Consider the following 24,893-nt stretch of genomic DNA (forward strand, 5'->3'; position numbering starts at 1 on the left):
ACAAACCCTATCTCAGGAATTTCTTCTGAATGTTCAACTTTTTTCATGGAAGACAGCTTCTATACACATCAAAGTTTTATAGCTAGACTGTACATATTATATATATAATATATATGAAATATATTATCTCTCTTCATATGCAAAAGTCCTGCATGCCTCAATTTTCTCATCCTAAAACTGGAAACTTGGTTTCTCGTTTATAAACAGGTTCCAACATTCCTCTTCTTTTGTCTCTGATGCTAGAACCAGTTTGTAACTGTTAACCTGGTCATTTTTCTTGCTTCACAGTTCAAGTTGTGCTTATTTATGGACAGAATTCAGTGTTGGAAGCTTTCTTTGACATTTTATTTCAGACCTTTTATTTTTTGTTGGTTTGGTTTGATTTGGGCACTGTCAGATGGTGCCAGTTGAGTATCGTGGGTTTTTTTGTTTTTTTTTTTTTTTTTTTTGCGGATACTGTACAGTCAAGGTCAACTTTGCCACTTGCACTGAGTTTGGGTCAAACCTATTTTCTTAAATGAAGTTGTCACTTCAGTATAACTCAAGTAAACTGTATATTCTTTGCTCTTACTTCAAAAAGTAAAACAGCTAATTAAAAAAAAAAAAGCACTCAGGTGATAATTATGTAGGAAAAACAATCTTGCCAAATAATGAATTCATCCTAGGATGTAGACAATAATCTGCTTGAATATTTTTATATCTCACCTCCTCCCCACCTTTTCCTAAGCAAAGTTAAAATGCAGAGAGTTCAGAGTTGATGTTCAGATTTCTAAGTGGGGAAAGAGTTTGGACATCTCACTGGAAAGTGCATTGAAACAGCAGGAATCGTGATGTTATACCAGAACTCCTAGATACCAAGTTAGAACTGGTTTCTCAGCCAGGGAGTAGGTCCCATTCATTTCAACACTGCCCCAGGCCTCTGCCTGCTCTGGATGTACAGGACAAGTAGGAACTTCTCCTTCAAAGGACTTGGCTGCTTGGCCACCCAGCCCTAGACCTGCCTCCCCCGGGACTCACCTGAGGGGGTTTGAGTCATCGCCCTGGGGGTCCCACCTTTAAACGGCTGTCCTGGGGTTAATGCCGCTGGCCCCGCCCGAGTAGGAGAGAGCAGGACAGTTGTAGCCTGAAGTCTGTTCCTGGCGCAGACAAAAGCATTTCTTTCTCCCTTCTTTCTCCAAATGCTTTAAGTTGCATTCTGAGGTTTTCCCACCAATTCTCTTGGTCTGAAGGCAGATTTCATTCTGAGGCTTTGGACACGATGCGTCCAGGAGCCCTACCTGCCCCTTACCCCCACCACGCACCTCCCTACTCTCTCCTAATGATGATTTTCTTCTTTTGCTGCAAAACTAGTTGGCTTGCAACCCACAGAGAGCGGCTTCCCTTGGCTCAGGGGGCGTGTGGGCCCCTGGCTGCGTTTACAGGAAGGGGTGCAGACCCCTTGAAGCCTGTGCTGGGGGAGAGGTCAGCACCCCCTCTCCTGTGGGTCCTTCAGCTCGGCTGCGGGGAGGAGTCCCGAACAGTTTAATGTGGGGATGGGGTGGTGGGCCGTGGGGACTAGATGGTTGATTTTGTTTCTTCATTTGTGCCATTGTTTGGACGATATTAAAGCTGCATGTGAAAGGGGAAATTAGTATATGATGTAGGCGAAAAGTGAAATCATAGTAACATGTTTTAGTATTATTAACTTTTTTCTGTACAAATATTAGTGCTAAATGTTTAAGTATGTATGAATGCCAGAAATTTGTTGGTTCATGCGGTAGGGTTTAAAAAAAAAAAAGGCTTTTCTTTGAAAATAGTTCCACTTTTAGAACCTGCCTCTGGGTTTTTGTTTTTTCTCGTGTGTGTGTGTGTGTGTGTGTGTGTGTGTGTGTGTGTGTGTGTTTGCACTTGTCTAAGATACATTTTTCTCCTGCTCTGAGTTGAAGCTACGGTTTCTGTTGTGGCTGTTGGAATTTCTTGGCCTAGTTCTGTGCTTCTGTGTGAGGTTTGCCTTTGGGGAAACTGGGGACAGCTCTCGTTTAAACTCAATGTGAATGCCGTGATCCATCATAGGTGTGTGTTCTGGTGGAAGAGTTGGCTAAAAGGTTTGGTTTTTTTTTTTTTTTTGGTTTTTTAACTCTCTTGCTGCCTTTTTTAAGTGACCTCCTCTTCTTTTAAAATAGGAATGTTTTCTGCTCATATCATAACCAGGTCCAAACTGGCTCATTGCTGTGAATGACCCTGGTACCCACTCATGTGCATCTGGTCGTCTTGACCCCGTTCTGGACACCCCCCTTTCCTTTGTCCTGTGCTGCTGGCTTCCAGCTGGAGAGGGGGTTTCCTGTATTTCTCTCCCCCCAACTCAGCCCACGGCCTCCTCTGGCCAGCCCCTGCCTCAAATGTCTTCCTCTTCCCTAACCACACCCTCGCCACGCCTTCCATGGGAACCAGTTAAAAACACTGCTGGAGAAACTGTCTTTCGATTTCTTGGAGATTTGAACAAGTTGTTGGAATTTGGTTCACTGTCCACCAGAAACAGCAACTGGCTTTTTTCAGTTGTTGATGTGACGTGTCTGTGTCTCTTACTGGTCTGAACCATGTGCTTGTCAAGATTATTTCCAGGTTGATTCAAAGGGAGGACTAGCTGGGAACCACGGTCCAGGTTGCCTCAAGTGGAGTTTTAAAACCAGCCTGTCTCCTTTTCCTGGGATCCATTAGTGCAACCCGAGTCTTTTATGAAAGAGAAAAACAAGTTAATAGCCAGGAATAGTGTTTGTGTGGAATGGTGACATCTAGTTATACCATTAAGGTTCTGTCCTTACAGATATAAAGAACTCTGGCATTTATATTCCAGCCATGAAATGTTCGGAGGGTCCTTGTGACAGGAAATTGTGTCTCCAAGTGGCCGGGGTAGGCATGGGCTGCTGCAGCAGGGACAGTGGAGGTGGTCCTGTGGCTACTTAACATCTGCCTAAAATTAGTCCTCCCCTCGGATCTGCCTTTTTTCTACTTGTGTCTCCAGACAACCTCACTTCGTTCAGATTGGTCCGGCTTGGGCAGGTGCATGCTTTGCTGTATATGTCTGTTGCTCTGCGTTATCTGGGGGTGCCTTGAATAAAATAACTTCATGACATACTGATTCTGGAACAAAACCATGGCAAAAACAAACAAACAAACAAAAAGCTGGAAAAGTGACTGGGCCACCTGCTCCTCCTCTTCTGGGTTCCCTTATTAATGACTCAGGCATCAGAGGTGATGCTGCCGTAGGGAAGGGTATTTTGTATAGTGTACAAGTAATTTATTAACTGTATTTCTAAAGGTATGCTGCTTTTAAGATGCACTATGATTTTGGATTTAATCCTTGTGTTGCTTTCCCAAGGAAGTAAAAAAAAAAAAAAAAAAGGGCTGATGATTAGTATGTCAGCTGCCACTTCTCCTTGAAAAGGAAGGCAGGGACCAGTGACAGAATTCACATGAGGGGACTTCTAAAAACCAGGTGGGCACACTGAAGTCCAGTGCTATTGTCAGGAGGTCTAAACCTACACTTTCTCTCTAAATGCTTTATGATTGCCATTGAAGAAGAAGAAATGAACAGACAAAGGTGTGAAAATACATAGCTTTGAAGAACCCACTTGCCCCTTCAAGCTGATCCATGTGCTAGATTATGTAGCATAATCCTCTCAAAATGAGTAAAAGCCTGCAAAGCTCTTTAGACTCCCTAGCTCTGTACATTATACCCCGTTTCAACTAGGAGCCACTTAATAAATGACTTCAAACTGCACCACTAGTACTTAACATTTGTTGGAGTAGTTGCTGATCAAGAGGGCAAAAAGAATGAAGTTTTGTTCTCAAATCACTGTAAATAGGCAAAGAAACACAATTTTTTTTTTTTTTAAGAATAAAGCTATTCACTGGATCATGAGTTAGTCTTTCTTCCCCAAATTGAGGATTTTGCTGTGGGTTCCATTACTGGCAAGTCAGTGCTCAGTGGGAAGCCTGTGTGGAATTGGAATTTGTGAAGGCATTCTGTGTGCCTAGAGGCATTCTGTGTGTAAGCTGTGTGTGCCGAATACTGCCCAAGCTATCTCCTGACCCAAGCATCAAAGATGGATGCTGCAGAATAAAATGTATTTGTACACAAATAGTGTGTGCAAGCAGTCTTTGTACATAGAAAAAACCTATTTCGGCAGATGGAAGATAAATTATTCTACTGACGGTGCAAAAACATTTCTTGCAAAGAAAAGTAAGTGTACAGTATTTTCCTAAACTCCACCTTGGGAGATGGTATTTATAGCAAATGAGTATCAATGCATTTTCATTGTCATATGACAAGGATGCTGCCATGTTGCGAAGAAAACCCACTCGGTTGCAGAGGCCCACCTTCATAGCTCTGGTTTCCTGTTGCGACACGGTGTGTACGTTTCACTCTCCAGCAATGGACAACCAACCTTGGCTTTCCTTTCCATTCCAGTGGACTGACCTCAGATAACACAGTGGCCACCTTAGACACAGAAGTGCACCCAGAGTATGCATTTGAGGTAGACTCAACTGCAGCACCAGACGCTCCTGTGGGGACAGGAAAGAGTGAAGGGATTTGGACAAAGAGGGTTTTTCTTCCTACAGTTTGATGCTAAGTCTTCTACCAAAACATGCCTGGAGGCAGAGGGGTGACCTCCAAGTGAGTCCTAACAATGCATTGTGCACGTGTGAATGCTGAGAGGCCCATTCACGCCCCGATGTAAAAGACCTGCCACTTCTAGTGAGTGATCCGGAGGCTTCCACGGGCGGGCGTTCAGGAGCCTCGGGTGCTGGTTAGACACGGTGAGCCATTCAAGACAAGTGCCACCTTTGCTTGTGAGGTCCTATGGGCCTGTGAGAATTTGTTCCAGAACCAGTCTAATGCAAGTGCACCTCCAATCTATGCCTTACAAACTCCAGAGGCCATTTTCAAAACAGGGTTTTCTCAGTGTATGCAAGGGGCTACTGCCCCTCTCCTCTTCCTCCCCAGGTCGAACAATACGGACAGTTTTCACACATATCTACCTGTATAACCCTCTGTACCTCTCATAACTGGTCAACGACTGTAACAGGTTACATCAGGTGTTTTTCTACATACTTTTTACACAAATTCTATGCGATTAATGTAACTTAATTCAATGCATCATTTTGTTGTACTAGTTCTTAGGCTTGTCTTTTTATTTCCTAAGTGATTGTGGTTTTTTCTTGTGGTTTTTATTGTAAAAATGAAATGGCTGTTGATGCTTATTCTCTGTAACTAAGAATTTTTACCTTTTTTTGGGAAAAAAAGCATTGCTATGAACTAATGAATTGAAACTTCATTTACTCATTGTAAATACACTATTGTGCAAAAAAAAATTCACTCGATTGAATTGCTAGTGTTAACTGAATTTTGTCTAGACACCATTTCTGTTGATGAAATAAAGACATATCATTACGCATTGTAAACTGATTTTCTCTGATCCCTGTGTTGGAGATTATAGAGCCAGAGGCCTTCAGAACTGTTTCCTTCGAGAGAGGCCATGCCTCTTCCTTGTTTGGGCCCTTACCTAAGAAAGTAAAAGTGAAGTCGCTCAGTCATGTCCGACTCTTTGCGACCCCATGGACTGTAGCCTATCAGGCTCCTCCGTCCATGGGATTTTCCAGGCAAGAGTGCTGGAGTGGATTGCCATTTCCTTCTCCAGGGGATCTTCCTGACCCAGGAAATGAACCCAGGTCTCCTGCATTGCAGGCAGATGCTTTACCATCTGAGCCACCAGGGAAGCCCCAGGCCCTTACCTGCTACCTGATTAATTTGATAAGAAATCTTAAAAATGTGATAATACTAATGCGATTCTTCAATTCTCCATTTAAAGAATCCCTAATACCTCTGAGAGTAGACAAAAGGCACTAAACCCAGTTTCCTGGTTTTGATGTTGTGCTGTCATTATGCAGAGTCACCTTTGGGGGAAGCTGGGTGAAGAATATTGTTTCTTACTAAGGCATGTGAATCTATATCTCATAGTAATAGGTTTAAGTGAAAATAAAAAGCTGAATGAATGCAAATGGGAAAAGGAAAAACCAATGCTAGATACAGTGAACTGCAGGGCAGAGAGTTTAGAATTGTGGTTAGGGCAGAAATACAGTTAAGCCAGAAAAGAATATTTGATCACTTGAGTCTGAATTTTGCTGTAAAGGGAAGGCGAGATCTGAATGGTGGGCATCCCAGATGACCTGAGTACGCTGGACTCATGAGTGGTCTGGCAGTGAGGATGGAGTCACATGATAGCAGGAGATAGCAGAGCTGCTGGGATCTGAGCTTCTGGAAGTGCCCAACTCCCTTAGCCAGGTGGGAAAACAGAAATTACCAGCTGCCAAACTCCACTCCCTCCGTGGGCTCCCCGCTGAGTCAGAGCTTCAGGGAGTATCTAACAGGATTAGCAAATGTTCTCGGTTGTGAAATCACCATGGTCCAAACGTCTCAGGTGCCAGTTCAGTTCAGCTGCTGTCGTGTCCGACTCTTTGCGACCCCATGGACTGCAGCACGCCAGGCCTCCCTGTCCATCCCCAACTCCTGGAGTTTACTCAAACTCATGTCCATTGAGTTGGCGATGCCATCCAACCATCTCATCCTCTGTCGTCCCCTTCTCCTCCTGCCTTCAATCTTTCCCAGCATCAGGGTCTTTTCAAATGAGTCTGTTCTTTGCATCAGGTGTTAGAGGTTAAGAAAAGAGTCCTTTGCCTGAAGGCATGAAGTTATTCAGTCCATTCTCGGGAAAGGGTGGGTCATGATTCCAAAATTCTCTGTAGGAAAACCTGTTCATTTAGAACCAACGATTATTTGCACTTTCCACCTGATTTTAGGGCTTGTGGCAGGGAATGACCACTGTGGTTTGATACAGAATAAGGCTCTTACATCCTGCAGAAGGGAAGCATTCAAACCCCACCCAGCCCCAGATGGACAGCAGTCATTCTCTTTCCTACTTTGTTTTTTTAAATTAATTAATCTGGCTGCATCTGGTCTTGTAGCACGAAGGATCTTTCTAGTTGTGACATACAGGGTCGTATTTTTTTTTAACTGTGGTATGTGGGATCTACTTTTCTGACCAGGGGTCAAACCCAGGCCTCCTGCACTGGGGACACGGAGTCAGGGAAGTCCCTCTGTCCCCTGCTTTGAATATGCACCTTAGATGTGAATCGAATCTACTTCTAGAGCACAGTGAGGAGCCTGTCTGCCTTCTCCCTGCCAGCAGGTCTAGTGCATGTTGCTTGGAAAACACTGAGCAGTTCTTGGAAACAGTTCTAGAACTTTTCACTCTTCTGCAGCTCATCACCCCAGCCCCTCAGTTAGGATACATTACCATGACTGTACTGCATGTCCCCCACAAGCTTGTGATGGTGTCCAGAGTGGAATGGGCTTCCAGTTCTCTGCACTGAGCACCTCTGTCTTCCTGGCATAAATAAATATACTTCCTGGTATCGGGGAATCAAGGTCCAGAGAGACGGAGAAAGCTGCGCTTCCCACATCCCATTATGAAAGTGTCTTTCCTTTCATTTGAATCAAGAGCATCATCCCTTCTGTTCCCTCTCCCACCCCTGCTCCTACGTATCTGGACATCTACTTGCTGCTGAAGATCTGTTCAACCAGAAAGAGGCAGGGCTGTTTCTTCGTGGCTAGGTTTCACTCTCTCCCCTTGAAGACAAGTGTACCCCTGAGGCACTGACTTTCATCCTAAAGCAATGGCTGGAAACCTTCAGAGATACAGCAGCATTTGCTGGAAGCATTGCATTTTACACTGTGTCATTTTAACTTTATTTTTTTTTAATCTCTATTTGTGCAGTACAGTTCATGACCTGATAAAGGCTTTGGAGAGTGAAGAAATTTTAAATTACAAAAAAAGGGGGGGGGGGGTGCAGGAGAAGTGGAGAACAGTGCCATGTAGGCTTCTGAGTCTCTCATAATTAATGTGTTGACAAGAAAGGACAGGACACCAGGGAATAAGGAATAGACTGGAGAGTTGGAAGTGATGGGTAGTGTCTGGTCTTTGGCATCTATACATAAACATACGTTCGCTCAACCACCACGGGGCTACATACTGGGCATCCAAGATTTAAAATGCACAGACTTACCCTTCAAGTTTTCATAGGCTAGTTGAGGAGACAGATGTGTCAATAAAGCATTGTGCTGGGGCTGCTGATGGTTATGGGTGAGAGAGAGCACGGGGAGTATGGGTCTTAAAGTAACAAGATTTGGGTTTGAATTCCAGCTGTAAAGCAGGGACTTCAGCCAGAATTTAGCTATGGGGCAAGTTACTTGAGCTCTCTCAGCCTTCTCTGATCTATAAAAAGGGGACAAACAACAACTTTACACAGTTGTATAGGTCATAGATGATGTGACTTAAGCACCTGGAATATGGAATGCCCCTGAAAATGGCACCTAATTGGGCTTGGCCCTGGTGTCATTTTCATCCTCCTGGTCTTCACAGGCTCTTCTACCAACTCCCTGCAGAAAAGACCGAACACTTATTCACATCTCCACACCTCATTTCCTCCTCTGCAAACTCAGAACAGAGAAGACTCAGGAGCCAGTTGGGCTAGAAGCATAGACCAGCCCGTCAATGCTGAGCTCCCTTCTGCAACACCCCAGGCAGTTATCCAGGATAGCGTTCTCCAGAGAGACAGAACCAATGGGAGATTTTATTAGAGAGACAGATACAGGTTGATTGATTGATTGACTGGATGATTTGTTGGTATTGGTGCATACAATTATGGAGGCTAAGAAATTTCACAATATAGACCTTTTGTTAGCTGGAGGCCCAGGGAAGCCAGTGGTATAGTTTTGAGAGCTGTAGAGTCAATGATGTAAGTCCCAGTCCAAGGGAGAAGACTGACATTCCAGCTCAAGTAGAGAAAGCAAATTTATCCTTCCTCAACCTTTTTATTCTGTGCAGGCTCTCAACAGACTGGCTGCTGGTCCGTCACACTGGGAGGGCAATCTGCTTTATTCAGAGAGTACAGGAGATACCAGGAGGGAGGGAATGAACGTGAGGCAGGAGCCAGCCCTTGAAGGCTCCACGTGCAGGCTAAGGAGTGCAGATTTTGTGCCTTTGGAAAAAACTGATTCTCCTGATAACCTGAAACCTTTGTTAGAAGATGTGTGGCCAGAGATAGGAGACTCTGGCCATGAGACGGAGGATGGAGGAGCTAAGTGCCTCCTGCCTTGGGAATTCACCCCACCTTTATGATTCTCAGAACTCAGCCAACCAGCCTCACAGATTGGAGAGTTAGTAGAATCACAGCCATCTGGGCCTCAGTGCTCTATAAATGTTCAGTGCCTTCTGCTGGATGGCTCGGAACCCCTGGGAGGGTGGGGTGCAGGAGGAAGTGGTGCCAACTCCAGTCTCTCCTCTGGAGGTCAGTAATGAGATCCCCCCAGCACCTGTTGGCCCACAGTCATGGCATCACCACTGATGATGTGTGAGTCCAACAGAAGGATGAAGTCGTGTGATGCCACTGTTCACCAGTGTTGTCATCAATATTTTATGTCATAGCATGTAGGTACGAAGATGCAGCTGCTTCATCCCCAAGAAAGGAGCTGATGGGAGGAAGAAAACAAAAAGCTCCCCTCCTATCTCCCGTGTACAGACAGGAAGCATGCTGAGCCCAGGCTGCAGGCAGAGCTCCCAGGCTGCTCTGGACCCATGTTTAAGGGTCCAAACTGCTACTGCTGCAGAGTTGGCTGCTGGCCGGGAGGGTAGTACATCCCACTTCTCCTCCCTTCAGGCGGCAGCTCTGGCCCCTAGATTTTCTCTGATGGAATACAGTGCCTCCCTGGTGAGGCATCAGATCAGCTTCAGGAAAGTGTAGCCAAGTAGGGCAGTGAGAGGCTGACCTCAGAGGTCAGGGGGCCCAGCTGGGAGGTTCTGATGCAGAGCCACTGCCTGACCAGGGGTTCCAGAGGGGATGGTTCTGAGTTTCTCCTGCAGTTTGAGCTCACAGACATACAACTTCTGTTTCACAGATGCCAGCTCTCTCCTGGGTTCATTTTTTCTGATCCCAGGCATGGATTATTTTTTCATAATAGATGAAAGTTCTAGAAGCATGTTCTGAAACAAAACGAACAAAATAGACTCAGAAGGGCTAGTAAAAGCTAGTCCTTCCCACCCACCCAAGACTCTGTGTGTGTCACAAATATCCCAAATCCAAACAAAATGCTCTGCAGAAGATAGTCCCCTCCCCACATCACCCCAGAGAAGAATGTCCAGGTAAGAGGTTCTGTTGCCAGACAGCGTTGCAGCATAAGATCTGAATCCCACTTGCCATCTCCTCTTCCTCTTCCAGTTGTGCTTGTTGTGTCCAAAATCCAGGTCTAAAACTAAAAGGCCAACCTTTTCCTAATCTCCATCTTTGTCCCCTCCACAACTAACCAGCGTTCCTGACTTTGCAATAATGTGGAATGGGAACATGGATCCAAACGTAGATGATTCATTTTGTTATAATCTATCCTAAAAATATGCTACAGTTAGGCTGACTGTAATGCAGGAGACCTGGGTTTGATCCCTGGGTCGGGAAGATCCCCTGGAGAAGAGAATGGCTACCCACTCCAGTATTCTTGCCTGGAGAATTCCATGGACAGAGGATCCATGGCTCACAAAGAGTTGGATATGACTGAATGACTATCACTTTCACAGGGAGAGCAGGAAGCAGCAATGGGAAAAGGAACTTGGGTTGGGTCAGACAAGTTTCGGGTAAAATTCCAGCTCATTCGCTCATTCAGTAAATATTCGTTTATGTTCCTGCTGTGTCCCAAAGACTGTGGTTTACCACATCCTAATTGCATGACTTGGACAAGTCATCTACTTCTTTATTCTTAAATGGGAATAATCACAGGGTCACAATGAGGAAACCCATGGCAGTGTCTAGACCAGAATCAGGGACTCCATAAAATGGGAGACTTTCTCCCTCTTCTTTAGATTCTTTGGCAACTAATATATTATAGAAAACTTCTCTAGTAAAAGGTTCAATAAATTATAACAGTCAACCCACCAAACATCCATCTAATTACCCGTGTTGATAATGCTGTGTCAAAAAAGACCTTCTCAAATGAGGCAAAGAACCTAGAAGTCACAGAGATTTTAGATTTAGTACAATATTAAAAGTTTAAAGACACCGTACACAACGATAAGAAGTAAGCAGACTGGGAGAAAATCTTACAATACGTATATTGACAAGGCATTAATATAATACCATAAAAGAGCTCCTAGAAATCAGAGGAAAAACAAATATCTCAACAGAAAAATAGACAAGGATAATTCAGATGGCTAATAAACATAGGAACAACTTTACTAGTGATCATGGAAATTCAAAGTAAAACAAAGGAAAACATTTCTAGTTTATCAGACTGAGGGTGGGGATAGATAATGTCTGAGTGTGGAGAAAAAGTGCTAATGTGCTGGAAAGAGGATAAATTGGCATAGTCCTTCCTGAGCAAAAATTGGCAGCATCTATCAAAATGTAAAATATGCATGCCTGTTAAACCAATAATTCCACTTCTAGGTACCTATCAAAGTATGTATGAAATATCCATTGCAACATTGTTTGTAGTAGAAAAAAGTTAGAATGGCTAAGTTGTCATTAAGTATCTTATGGTTCACCTAGCTCATGGAAAAGCATGAAGCATATCCAACTGAGGCATCTCCATGGGTACTGAAATGAAGAGTTTCTGAGACATCTCATTAATTAAGCAAAAGCAAATGGCAGAGACATCTCTATAGCAGGATCATATTTACATTTTTGAAAACATATAACAAATACATGTGGGCATATATTTGTACTCCAAGACAGATTATGAATGCAGTGAGGGAGGTGGGGGAACACAGCCCGTGCTGTTCACAGTGATGGCCTTTGGTGGAGGGAAATGGGAATTGAGTCCAGGTGAGAGTGAGAGATGAACCCTCACATAGTCAGGTTCACATTTTACTTGGTGTTCTTTTATACTGATTGAATGTTTTTCAATGAACATGTATACTTTAATTTGAAAACTAAGAAAAAAGAAAAAGATTCTTCTTTCAAACCATTAATAGTAGTATCCCTGGAGTGAGTCACTCCCCTCTTACTTGAGCACTATGCAAGCCTCCAAGATGGTCTCTCTGACTGCACTCTTTTCCCGTCTTGGGCCATTTGGGCTGCTATAGAAAAAAAATACCCTAAACTGGGGGAAAATGTAGGGACTTCTCTGGCAATCCAGTGATTAACAATCCACCTTCCAGTGCAGGGAACGTGAATTTGATCTCTGGTTGGGCAACTAAGATCCCACATGCCTCGGAGCAACTAAGCTCACACGCAGAAACTACTGAGCCAGCATGCCACAACTGGAGAGAAGCCCAAGTGCACAATGAAAGATCCTGAGTGCCTAATGCAGCCAAAAATAAACAAATATTTTAAAACAAAAAGAAAATAGAAATGTATTGCTCATATTTCTGGAGACTGGGGATTCTAAGACAAAGGCACTGGCAGATTCAGCGTCTGGTGTGAGCCTTCTTCCTGGCTCATAGATGGTCATCTTTTCATTGTACCCTCACATGGTGGATGGGCTAGGGAACTATCTGATGCTCTCTTTAAAAGGGCACTAATCCCATTCGAAAGGGCTCCATCCTTATGATCTAATTACCTCCCAAATATCCCACTTTCAAACACCATTGCACTGGGGGATAAGGTTTCAATATACGAATCTAGAGGAGACAGACATTCAGACCACAGCATCTCTACAATAGACTCATTAGAAACAGTGATTTTAAAAATATATGTATCATGGGCTTCCATGGCAGTCCAGTGGTTAAGAATTCACCTGCCAATGCAGGGGACATGGGTTCAATCCCTGGTCTGGGAACAAAGATCCCATGAGCCTTGCAGCAACAAAGGCCATGTGCCGCAACTACTGAAGCCCACGTACCCAAGAGCCCATGTTCTGCAACAAGAGAAACCACTGCAATGAGAAGCCTGCACGCCACAACTTGAGAGCAGCCCCCACTCTCTACAACTAGAGGAAGCCCACACACAGCAACAAAGACCTAGTGCGGCCAAAAATAAATTAATTAATTAAATATATATATACATGTATGTACATATCAGACCACCACCATTCCTGTGCCATCCAACTCAAATTCCTTCCCATGGCTTATAAAGCCTGACATATCAGCTCTTGCCCATTCCAACCTCATCATCTCTAACTCTCCCCTCCATGATCACAGGCTAAGAGTGCTCCCTGGGACCTTAGCACACAGCTCACACCATCAGTCACACTGAGGTCCTTGGGTAGGTGGGGCAACACAGGCAGAGGGACTAGTAAGTACAAAGGTCCTCAGCACCTGGAGCTACAGGAGAGTGCTCTTTATCATCACTCTCAGATGACCATTACATCTACTACTGCAGGCAGGAAACCCTCAGAAGAAATGGCGTAGCCATCATGGTCAACAAAAGAGTCCGAAATGCAGTACTTGGATGCAATCTCAAAAACGACAGAATGATCTCTGTTCGTCTCCAAGGCAAACCATTCAATATCACAGTAATTCAAGTCTATGCCCCACACAGTAATGCTGAAGAAGCTGAAGTTGTACGGTTCTGTGAAGACCTATAAGACCTTTTAGAACTAACACCCAAAAAAGATGTCCTTTTCATTATTGGGGACTGGAATGCAAAAGTAGGAAGTCAAGAAACACCTGGAGTAACAGGCAAATTTGGCCTTGGAATGCAGAATGAAGCAGGGCAAAGACTAATAGAGTTTTGCCAAGAAAACGCACTGGTCATAGCAAACACCCTCTTCCAACAACACAAGAGAAGACTCTACACATGGACATCACCAGATGGTCAACACCGAAATCAGACTGATTATATTCTTTGCAGCCAAAGATGGAGAAGCTCTATACAGTCAACAAAAACAAGATCAGGAGCTGACTGTAGCTCAGATCATGAACTCCTTATTACCTAATTCAGACTCAAATTGAAGAAAGTAGGGAAAACCGCTAGACCATTCAGGTATGACCTAAATCAAATCCCTTAGGATTACACAGTGGAAGTGAGAAATAGATTTAAGGGCCTAGATCTGATAAATAGAGTGCCTGATGAACTATGGAATGAGATTCGTGACATTGTACAGGAGACAGGGATCAAGACCATCCCCATGGAAAAAAAATGCAAAAAAGCAAAATGGCTGTCTGGGGAGGCCTTACAAATAGCTGTGAAAAGAAGAGAGGCGAAAAGCAAAGGAGAAAAGGAAAGATATAAGCATCTGAATGCAGAGTTCCAAAGAATAGCAAGAAGAGATAAGAAAGCCTTCTTCAGCAATCAATGCAAAGAAATAGAGAAAAACAACAAAATGGGAAAGACTAGAGATCTCTTCAAGAAAATTAGAGATACAAAGGGAATATTTCATGCAAAGATAAAGGACAGAAATGGTACAGACCTAACAGAAGCAGAAGATATTAAGAAGAGGTGGCAAGAATACATGGAAGAACTGTACAAAAAAGATCTTCACGACCCAGATAATCACAATGGTGTGATCACTCATCTAGAACCAGACATCCTGGAATGTGAAGTCAAGTGGGCCTTAGAAAGCATCACTATGAACAAAGCTACTGGAGGTGATGGAATTCCAGTTGAGCTATTTCAAATCCTGAAAGATGATGCTGTGAAAGTGCTGCACTCAATATGCCAGCAAATTTGGAAAACTCAGCAGTGGCCACAGGACTGGAAAAGGTCAGTTTTCATTCCAATCCCAAAGAAAGGCAATGCCAAAGAATGCTCAAACTACCGCACAATTGCACTCATCTCACACGCTAGTAAAGTAATGCTCAAAATTCTCCAAGCCAGGCTTCAGCAATACGTGAACCGTGAACTTCCAGATGTTCAAGCTGGTTTTAGAAAAGGCAGAGGAACCAGAGATCAAATGGCCAACATCTGCTGGATCATGGAAAAAGCAAGAGAGTTCCAGAAAAACATCTATTTCTGCTTTATTAACTATGCCAAAGCCTTTGACTGTGTGGATCACAGTAAAGTGTGGAAAATTCTGAAAGAGATGGGAATACCAGACCACCTGACCTGCCTCTTGAGAAATCTGTATGCAGGTCAGGAAGCAACAGTTAGAACTGGACATGGAACAACAGACTGGTTCCAGATAGGAAAAGGAGTACGTCAAGGCTGTATATTGTCACCCTGCTTATTTAACTTCTATGCAGAGTACATCATGAGAAACGCTGGGCTGGAAGAAGCACAAGCTGGAATCAAGATTGCCAGGAAAAATATCAATAACCTCAGATATGCAGATGACACCACCCTTATGGCAGAAAGTGAAAAGGAACTAAAAAGCCTGTTGATGAAAGTGAAAGAGGAGAGTGAAAAAGTTGGCTTAAAGCTCAACATTCAGAAAATGAAGATCATGGCATCTGGTCCCATCACTTCATGGGAAATAGATGGGGAAACAGTGGAAACAGTGTCAGACTTTATTTTGGGGGGCTCCAAAATCACTGCAGATGGTGACTGCAGCCATGAAATTAAAAGATGCTTACTCCTTGGAAAAAAACTTATGACCAACCTAGATAGCATATTCAAAAGCAGAGACATTACTTTGTCAACAAAGGTCCGTCTAGTCAAGGCTATGGTTTTTCCTGTGGTCATGTATGGATGTGAGAATTGGACTGTGAAGAAAGCTGAGAACTGAAGAATTGATGCTTTTGAACTGTGGTGTTGGAGAAGACTCTTGAGAGTCCCTTGGACTGCAAGGAGATCCAACCAGTCCATTCTGAAGGAGATCAGCCCTGGGTGTTCTTTGGAAGGAATGATGCTGAAGCTGAAACTCCAGTACTTTGGCCACCTCATGTGAAGAGTTGACTCACTGGAAAAGACTCTGATGTTGGGAGGGATTGGGGGCAGGAGAAGAAGGGGGTGACAGAAGATGAGATGGCTGGATGGCATCACGGACTCGATGGACGTGAGTCTGAGTGAACTCCAGGATTTGGTGATGGACAGGGAGGCCTGGTGTGCTGCGATTCATGGGGTCGCAAAGAGTCGGACACGACTGAGCGACAGAACTGAACCGAACATCACAAAAGATCAGAGGTGTTCACAGGGCAATCTTCCTAATGCCAAAATCTTCCTACTCTACAGTGGTAGTTCATATTGGAATCACTGGGGAGCTTTAAAAATATTGGTACTCAGGCTCTTTCTGCAGAGGTTCTTATTACACCATTTTTCAAAGCTTCTCTGCAGATTTAAAGTGGAAGTGGGCAATAGAATGACTACTTCACAGCACCTCTGACAAGTGAAGGCATTCATTGATGAATGCCATTCCATACCCTCTCCATTACAGAGCATGGGTTCCTAAAACTCAACCACTCTTCCTCCCCATGCTCACTGGGCCAGACTAAAAGGACTAAAAGTCTGCTCTCCATGCCCTATGAACTCCATCCTTAAAGAATCAAACTTGATAGAAACTTATTCAATAACCAACAGGCTTAGACTTGCAGAAACTACAGGATTTGAGTGGTGATGGCAAGCAAAATGTCTTGGAGTATAAATCATGGCTCTTACAGGTGGTTTTCCTGACCTTTTAAAATACAGTGGATTTCTTTTTCAGAACAATTCTCTGCAAGGGGAATGTGTGGCAAAGAAACTGTGGTCTCTACTTGAACTCATTTTATTTGAAACACCAACTGCTACAATCAGAATGCATCTGATTGACCCTGAAAAATTCAGTTCTCTGGGACCTAATACAGTGTAAAAAAACTGTTTATAGTCCATATATTGAAAGTGGATGCTCACAATCCTTTGCTTGATGCACTAATGTCTTTCCTTTTTTTTGGCCACACCACGAGGCATGTGGGACCGAATTTCCCCCACCAGAGATCAAACCCCTGCCCTGCACTGGAAGGTGCAGTCTTAACCACTGGCCACTGCGGAAGTCCCAACTGCTCTAATTTCTCATGAAAGCTCCCTCTGTTTGCAGTAAGTATGATGTGTCAGCCACAGTGCTCTGGAGTTGACAGCTGTGACCTCAATCTCCAAGTCTCCCTACCATCTTGGGAGTGCAGTGGCCTGTCAACTCTGAAAGAGGCTTGGGGGAAAGTGACCATTAGTAGGAAAGCTCTGTGACTGGAGGCATTATTTATAATTCCTAGAAACATAACAAAGAAGAAAGGGGAAGAAGAAAATAGAAAGAGGGCCTGTCACCCTCATCGTCTTTTCTCCAAGCTCTGCAGCATGGCCTGTCTCTCCCAAAAGATAATCTGAGATGAAGAAAATCTGTCTCAACTAAATGCTGCCATTCTTCCCTCAGTTCTCTGCCAATACAAAGGCTTCTCTCACATGGAAGGAGGTACGAGAAAGAAAATGATGAAAATTGTCATACTGGCTTCACAAATGCAGATAAGAAGCAGGGGCCACTGACAAGATTACTCTAAGATGGTGAATCTCAACCCTGGTGGCATATTGCAATCACCAAGGGAGTTTTAAAAACACTGATCCTGCATCCCATCTCCAGAGCTTCCGGTTTAATTGGAATTGGATGGGTCCTGGGCTGGAGATTTTTTTTTAAGTTCCAGATGACTAACTCAAGCCAGAGTTGAAACCCTCCCATAATTTGGCATAGGGTTCCAAGAACCCATACAATGATCCTAAATATAATCAACCTCCTGAGAAGATGGCTGGTCACTGACAAGAAATGAGTATAAGTTTGAAAAAAAAAAAAGCATTTTGGGAAAAAGTCTTGGTAGGATGATTCCTTCTCAAGTTAAGGCATTAGTGCAGTAACAAAATATCTCTAAATTCATAGAAGATATGAAACTGGTGTAGAGGGATCCAATTATTATTAACACAAAGAATGAAACAAAGGAAAAAGCAAATGTATGGGCTCAACAAAGCAAATCAGCTGAGAAGTTCCCCTATTAACATGGGGGATTTTTCTTTTTAATGGGAAAAAAAAAGTTCTTAGAAGCAAGCAGTGGGTAAAACATGAGTCACTCTTATTTCCAGAATCAGGAAGAATCCACAGTAAATATCCATTGTGCCCTGTGATAGCCAAGGAATGTTTATTGCATTGTGGCTTTTCAGAGAACAGAATTAAAATCAATACAATATTGATTTTAGTCTTTGTGGAATATGTCACAAATGTTTGTATATGACTTTTAAATGCCAGGATTATTAAAACAATGGAGCATACCCTCCTTCCTTAGTGAGATAAGGGCAACTCAAGGTTACAAATGATCCCTTCTCTGATTTTTTTTTCCCCATATTATGTTATTAAGTGCAACTCCATTCCAAGCACTCCTCTGTTACACACTGTCTAGCACTATGGGTTCTCCATTGCCTCCCTGCAAAGCTTCCATTCCCCCTTCTCCAGTCTTCTTTATCTCTGAAGTTTTCCTTACTACCCTGTGCTCCAGACACACATGGCCCTCAGACAGCTCTGCTTTATCACACCTCTCAGCTTTTGTCCATGTTCTCCTTGTACTGAGATAGCCTTCTACCATGTACCCCAGTCCTCACAGGTCTAGAGAAACTCATATCTCAAGACTCAGTTCAAAAGTAATTTCAACTATAAAGCTTTTCCTGACCTGTCTGTAAAGAACTGACCTCTCCTTCTTTTGCTCACTAGCCCCTCTAACGTGCACATTTCACTTGATCATTTATATGTTTACCCAATTTCCCATACAGGCTCAGAGAGCTTTGATGGCAGAGATGGTGATTCATTTATATACCAGGACTTATAAGACTAATCGATAAAGTTTTCAATAAGCTTATTTTATGAATTGAACTTAACTGAATGTACTGAATGAATTTAACTCTCCATAAATTAACCTCCCTCTCCTCCTCTCCCTCTCTCTCAACACACACATATACACACGAAGAAGGAGGGAAGAGAAGGCTAAGAAGGGATGAGAAGGCTAAGAAGGGAAGATAAGGCTAAGAAGGGAACAGAGGGGTACACCTCTTATGAAAGTTCCATGATCAGTCAGGTTGTCTGATCTTACTTACCATGGATGTCCTTCGCCCAGGGGCTGAAGGCAGAAGTGAGGGGCTGTTTTCCCGGTGTGGAAAGCCTTGGCAAGAGCTATTTCGAGAACTGGAGCTTCCTGAGTCACTGTACAGCTGTCCCTTTTCAGAAAACAGTCTGGACAGGAAGCTGGCCTTGCGACTCCCAGGGTAAGATCTGTCTCTTGCCTCTTGGACCCTGCTGTCTGTCATGCTGCCATCGCTGTGCCTGCAGTGACTGTGCAAGTCTGCAAGAGGTTCCCCTGAGGGTTGTAGGTCCTGGGACTGCTCCCAGGGTCCTGTTGTATGTGATGGACAATGCCTAGGAGCCATCTTTGTACCTAGCCAGGAGTGAGGTCTTATAGTCTGCAAGCCAAATAAATGGTCTGGCTGCTGTCCTGGGTGCTGAATTCTAGCACCGTTGTCCCAGGGACAAGGGCTGTGGACATGGAGCTGTCCGTTGTGCTGATTCTTCTCAGCCCAGTCTTTTTTACTATAGCAAGGGTCTACATCAAGCTGCCTGGGCTGTGGGATATGCCACGTGGTTTTAGAATTTGGCACATTGACTCGGATCACTTGCTGTTGATTGTTGGCTTGAAGCAGGGAGATTTTTTCAGGGAAGGGAGAGCAAGTCATACACTGCTGGGTCACTGAATATTTTTTCAAATGGAATGGAGGTCTCCTTTCACCCTCAATGCCCTCATTGCTGGATTTGTCATAAAGTGCCCTCATGATTTTCCTGATGCCCAGATGAAATATTTCCAGTATGTTGAGAAACAAAGAGATGGCTGCAATGCTATGCATAAAGAGCATGAAAATGGTCTTCTCTGTGGGCCTAGACACAAAGCAATCCACTGCATTGGGGCAAGGGGGTTGAGTACATTTGTAAAGAGGGTGCATTTGAAACCCATAGAGAATATATTGGCCTACCATGAACCCTACTTCCAGCACAGATCTGGTCAAGATGTGTAAGATGTAAGTACGCAGCAGGCATCCTTTCAGTGGGACTTTTTGGATCCTCTTCTGCTCCTCTAATTTCCTCAGTTCTCTATCCATCCTTTGCTGATCCTCCAATTCAAGCTCTGGATTCTCCATCTGGGCTCTAAGCTGTGACTTCTTCCTCTGCCTTTCCTTTTCAAAGGCCCTGAGTCTATACAGTGCATGGCCCATATATACTAGAGAGGGAGAAGACACAAAAATGATCTGTAAAACCCAGAACCTGATCAGGGAGATAGGGAAAGCATTATCATAACAGACAGTGTTGCAACCTGGCTGCTGGGTGTTGCAGGCAAATGCTGACTGTTCATCATCCCAGACATCTTCAGCAGCCACACCAAGTATCAGCATTCGGAAAATGAAGAGGATGGTCAGCCAGATTTTCCCCACCATGGTTGAGTAGGAGTGAACTTCCTCTAAGATGCCACCCAATAAATTCCAATCCCCCATGGTAAGAGACTAATGTCTGAAACATACAGAAAACACTAAGATTAATAGAATCCATGGGTATAACATATAAAAACATGATCAATACAGCAGGTCCTCTTTTCATGTCAATAAAACTATGAAGGATTTTCCAGCCCTAATACTTATGGTTCATGCTTGCTGAAATATTTCTAAGGAATAGGTTTTGGAAAAAATACTAAAGACCCTCCCCAGTCCAACCCAATTCCTTCCTATAGTCTTCTCTCCTATACAAAGTTAACTGTCATTCTAGTATACTCATTGGCCATCATATTTGTACAATACATTCTATTCCATAATTTTGCTCATTTTTTCTAACATATGAGATGCCATATTTACCATACATCTTGCTGCTGCTGCTAAGTCGCTTCAGTTGTGTCCAACTCTGTGCGACCCCACAGACGGCAGCCTTACATGATCTTAAATAAGCCTCAACTTCTTTAGGAAGTCTTCCTCAGCCATCTCAAGTCAGAGTGATTTTCCCATCTCTGAATTCATACAACACTAGTGCTTGTATTACTCATTTGGTACCGTGCCTAAAATGAGCTTTGTGATAGTTGTCTTATGTTCTCTTTTCTGAAAAGGTACTCTTTTTATAGACAGAGATGCTATTTCATTTTGATCTTGACATATGAAGGCATCAATAAATAAGTGAACTGAACTGTCTTTTCAACGACTCAGCTCCTTGACTCTATCACTGGAAAAATCAACAGAAAAACCAAGTAGATACTCATTATAGATTATCGATGGCTCCTACTGCAAGACTGAAAGTACAAGTAGAGAGAATAGAACTCAGCCAAATAAACCCTCAGGAACTGGCACAGGGTAGCAGTAAAGATTAAGCAGGCTCAGAAGCAGTACCAGCAATGACATATGATTAGATCTACAAAGCCATATCTGGAACAGATTTTCATGCAAGCTCTACTTACTTAGAAGAAAAGTGAATATAACTGCTTTGCTAGCAAGCTTGGGAGCTGCGAAAGAATCAAAGCATAGCTGACATGAATGGGTCATTGGGTTCACCTTGAAAAAAACAAGATGTTTTTCAAGGTTCAATGAGGTTAAAATACTTGAGAGTCTACAGGCTTCTAATGTGGATGACTTCCAGATATGAAAAAAACAGAGGAAAAACAGGTAAGTGTTGTTAAGTTAAACAGATAATGAAACAATTCTCTCCTTCCACAATTCATTTATTCAATAATGTGTAATATAATTTATCATATAGGCATTGTGCTTGATACCAAGGAATTCAACAATGAACAATACATACTTCATTCAGACTTCACAGTAGTCACCAGGAATTCCCAGTAACATATAAAATGGACAGTGAAGAAGTTATGAATATCAAATCAAAAATATGAGGAAAAAAAACCCCATAGAATTGTTATATTTTCCCTACTTATCTTCAAACACAAAAGTAAATTCCAGATGGAATAAAGTATTAAATGTAAAAAAACGAAACCATAGAAGTATTGAAGTAAAATGTAAGAGAATGTCCTATAATGTTGAAGTAGAAGGAGGCTTTTTAAGTACATCAATACCAGAAATTAGAATTAGGAAAAAAATTAGATTTTACCCAACAAAACTGACTAGCAAAAGTGGAGATGTCCAGAAGGTATTTGGGTCTAGAGAATAACAAACGATGCAAACTACAGATAAATAAGCATTTGTAAATAATCATTGAATAGGTTGAGATCACCTATGGACAAAAAGAAAAAGTAAGCCAATGGCAGAACCCTGAGAAACAGCATGGGAAAAAAAGTCTACAAATAAAAATGAGAAATGGCCAATGAGAAAGAGGGGGAAAACTCTAAGGGTGAAGTCATTGAAACCAAAACAGAACAGAGTTTCAAGGAGAGAAGAGTTGACAATGTCAAATACCACTATTTAAATAAATCAGTTTAATGGTGGGATAGATCATGCTCAGGGATTAGAAAACTAAACGTTTATAAAGATGTCAATTCTTTCCAAATTCATTCATCTGTAGCTCACTGAATAAAGTAAAATCCTATAAACACATATATATGTACACATATGTATATGAGATATATATATATATATATATATATATATGTGATTATAAAAGTGTGGAGAGAAGACCCAGAAGGCACACATGAGGAAGTTCATATAGGTTACTGGAGGTCTGTAGGAGAACATGAGGGTGGAAGGAAGAGCTTGAAGGCAGAGGCAAAAAGATAAAGGAGAGAGATGCTTCTAAGGAAGCATGACTGACTCTCATCTAGTACACACATTTATATAAATGCATACTTGTATGTACATATATATGCGTAAACATCTTTTAAAATAAAATTTTAGAAGCACTAGGTACCTGTCAGAATCTAGAAGAAGTATTAATGAGTCTTTTCTATTTTACTCCATGCTGCTGCTGCTGAGTTGCTTCAGTCGTGTCCGACTCTGTGCGACCCCATAGACGGCAGCCCACTAGGCTCCCGCATCCCTGGGATTCTCCAGGAAAGAATACTGGAGTGGGTTGCCATTTCCTTCTCTAGTATTTTACTCCATACACTTGTTCAAAGTTCAAAAAGTAGTCATATCTACCACTTGCAAATAAAAATTAGATTATAAAATTTTGGACTATTGCCTCATTAACTGAAACAATAATTTACTAAGCTCTATCCTCTCTTAAAGAGTTTCAGTCCTTTCACATAATTATTCCTTTAATATTGTCTGGCCATTGTTCTTTATTAAAAACTAACTCCTTTAGCACTTAAAAAAAAATCTAGAGCTTCTATTTTATATAAAAACCTGAAAGTGGAAAAGCTAACTCATTTTATTACCTATTCTCGATTTAGAAATCCTAAACTATTTAATGTTCTTTTTGCCACTATCTCTTTAAAACATAGAAATTAGTATTTTTAAATAGCAAGAAGAAAACTGGAAATAGGAAATACATGAAACAGAAAAACAATCATGCATATTAGCATGAAACAGTGAGATCCTTTAGACAAATGTGTTTCCTCAGGTCCAAGTAATAGTCTTGAATTTTCTTTCATTATCAAATAAAATATAAAGAAGCTGGTGCTCCTTTCATGAATTTTACTTCAAATATTACCTTTGTATCCCCACAGAAATTTCCTGTATTTCTCACAAACAAAAGAGATACTATATATTTACCACTTACCTTAGGAGTAGATAAAAAAATGACTGGGCTCCAAGAACCTTTAAGTTGGACTATGTGTGGCTAATTAGTGGAACTGCTGCTGGTTGCAGATATAAAGGCTCTGACCTGCTGGCTGTGGGGCCCAGTTCAGAATAAGCTCAGTAATTTTGATCAATGGAGTCTAACCTAGTCCTCCCCTGAGGTCAAGGTGTCCTTTGGTGCTTTTAAATTTTCTTGTTTTTTTCCTAATTGGCACAGGGCTGGAGCCCTGTGTACCATATTTGGAAATGAAAAGTGAAACAAATGAGAATTTTCCTTTTTAATTTGTGGGTGATTACAGTGATTTGAATTTCGGTGCATTTCTTTCAGTCAATTGATTGCTCTGTGAATCGATGTCACAGATCAATGGGTCATGTCCAATTTCATCAAGAGCCGCCTGGGGCAAGTCTGGCCTCACCAAATGGGAACAAGTAATAATAGAGTGACAATCAAACCCCAAGTGTTCTTGCAAATCATGTCAGGCTGAAAGGAGAAATAGCTCAAAAGGAAATTAAACATTTTCAGACCACCAAGAGGGGGCTGTGCCTGTCTGTAGATTATGTGTTCTAGCAATATTCTATTAGGCTGAAACAGGCAGCTCAGGAAAAAATTTATTTTTTCCAGTCGAGTATCTGAAAACCTTAGAAACCCATGTCAAAGTTTTGTAAAGTGTTTTGAGAGAGGTCAAATGATTTGGCCAAGACAAACAGAGACCAGATCTTCTAACTCCCAGCCCTGCAGAATCTTCCATTCGTCACATCTCAAGTACATAATCTCACTGTCACCTTAGAGTTGTACATAATCTTACTGTCACCTTAGAGTTGATAGCAATGGTGTCACTAGAACACAAGAATGGCTTCAAGTCACAGCTCTGAGGCACACTTCTAAGCTTGGCCTTTTCCATATAATACATAGACAGTACATAAAATCATTCCTAAGTATCATCTGCCTATATATTTAGTTTTAAAGAAAGGATGATTATGAAAGGTAGACAGGTTGAGGTGGGGAGGTTAAATTCCACTACCCTGGCACACTAGCCTCAAGTACAAACTGACAGAATTAACTAGAGGTGAAATCACACAATGTATTAGTGTGTGTATTTGCCTAGTATTGGGTATATTGTCCAAGAAAGCCCTTGACATTTACTCCTCAAGTTCACCTGCACAGTAATGGATTTAAAAGCTTAAATGCATTTTACCAGAATCAAAATACTAAATTCATACATTTATAAGGGTATATAAAATAAGTCCTAACATTAGATGCCTGAAGGGAA

At 42.3% G+C, this 24,893-nt stretch overlaps 1 protein-coding gene across 1 annotated transcript; it reads right to left on the reverse strand.

Moving 5' to 3' along the window:
- Positions 1 to 8,413: 8,413 nt before the first annotated feature.
- On the reverse strand, positions 8,414 to 20,445 carry GJA10 (gap junction protein alpha 10). The gene is given in 5 exon segments (XM_052645610.1): positions 8,414 to 8,479; positions 11,042 to 11,093; positions 18,797 to 18,911; positions 18,944 to 18,989; positions 18,991 to 20,445. Coding segments are annotated over 5 exon segments (1,734 nt in total).
- Between the last annotated feature and the right edge of the window lie 4,448 nt (positions 20,446 to 24,893).

Source organism: Budorcas taxicolor, chromosome 9, assembly GCF_023091745.1.
Source record: "Budorcas taxicolor isolate Tak-1 chromosome 9, Takin1.1, whole genome shotgun sequence".
Lineage (NCBI taxonomy): Eukaryota > Metazoa > Chordata > Mammalia > Artiodactyla > Bovidae > Budorcas > Budorcas taxicolor.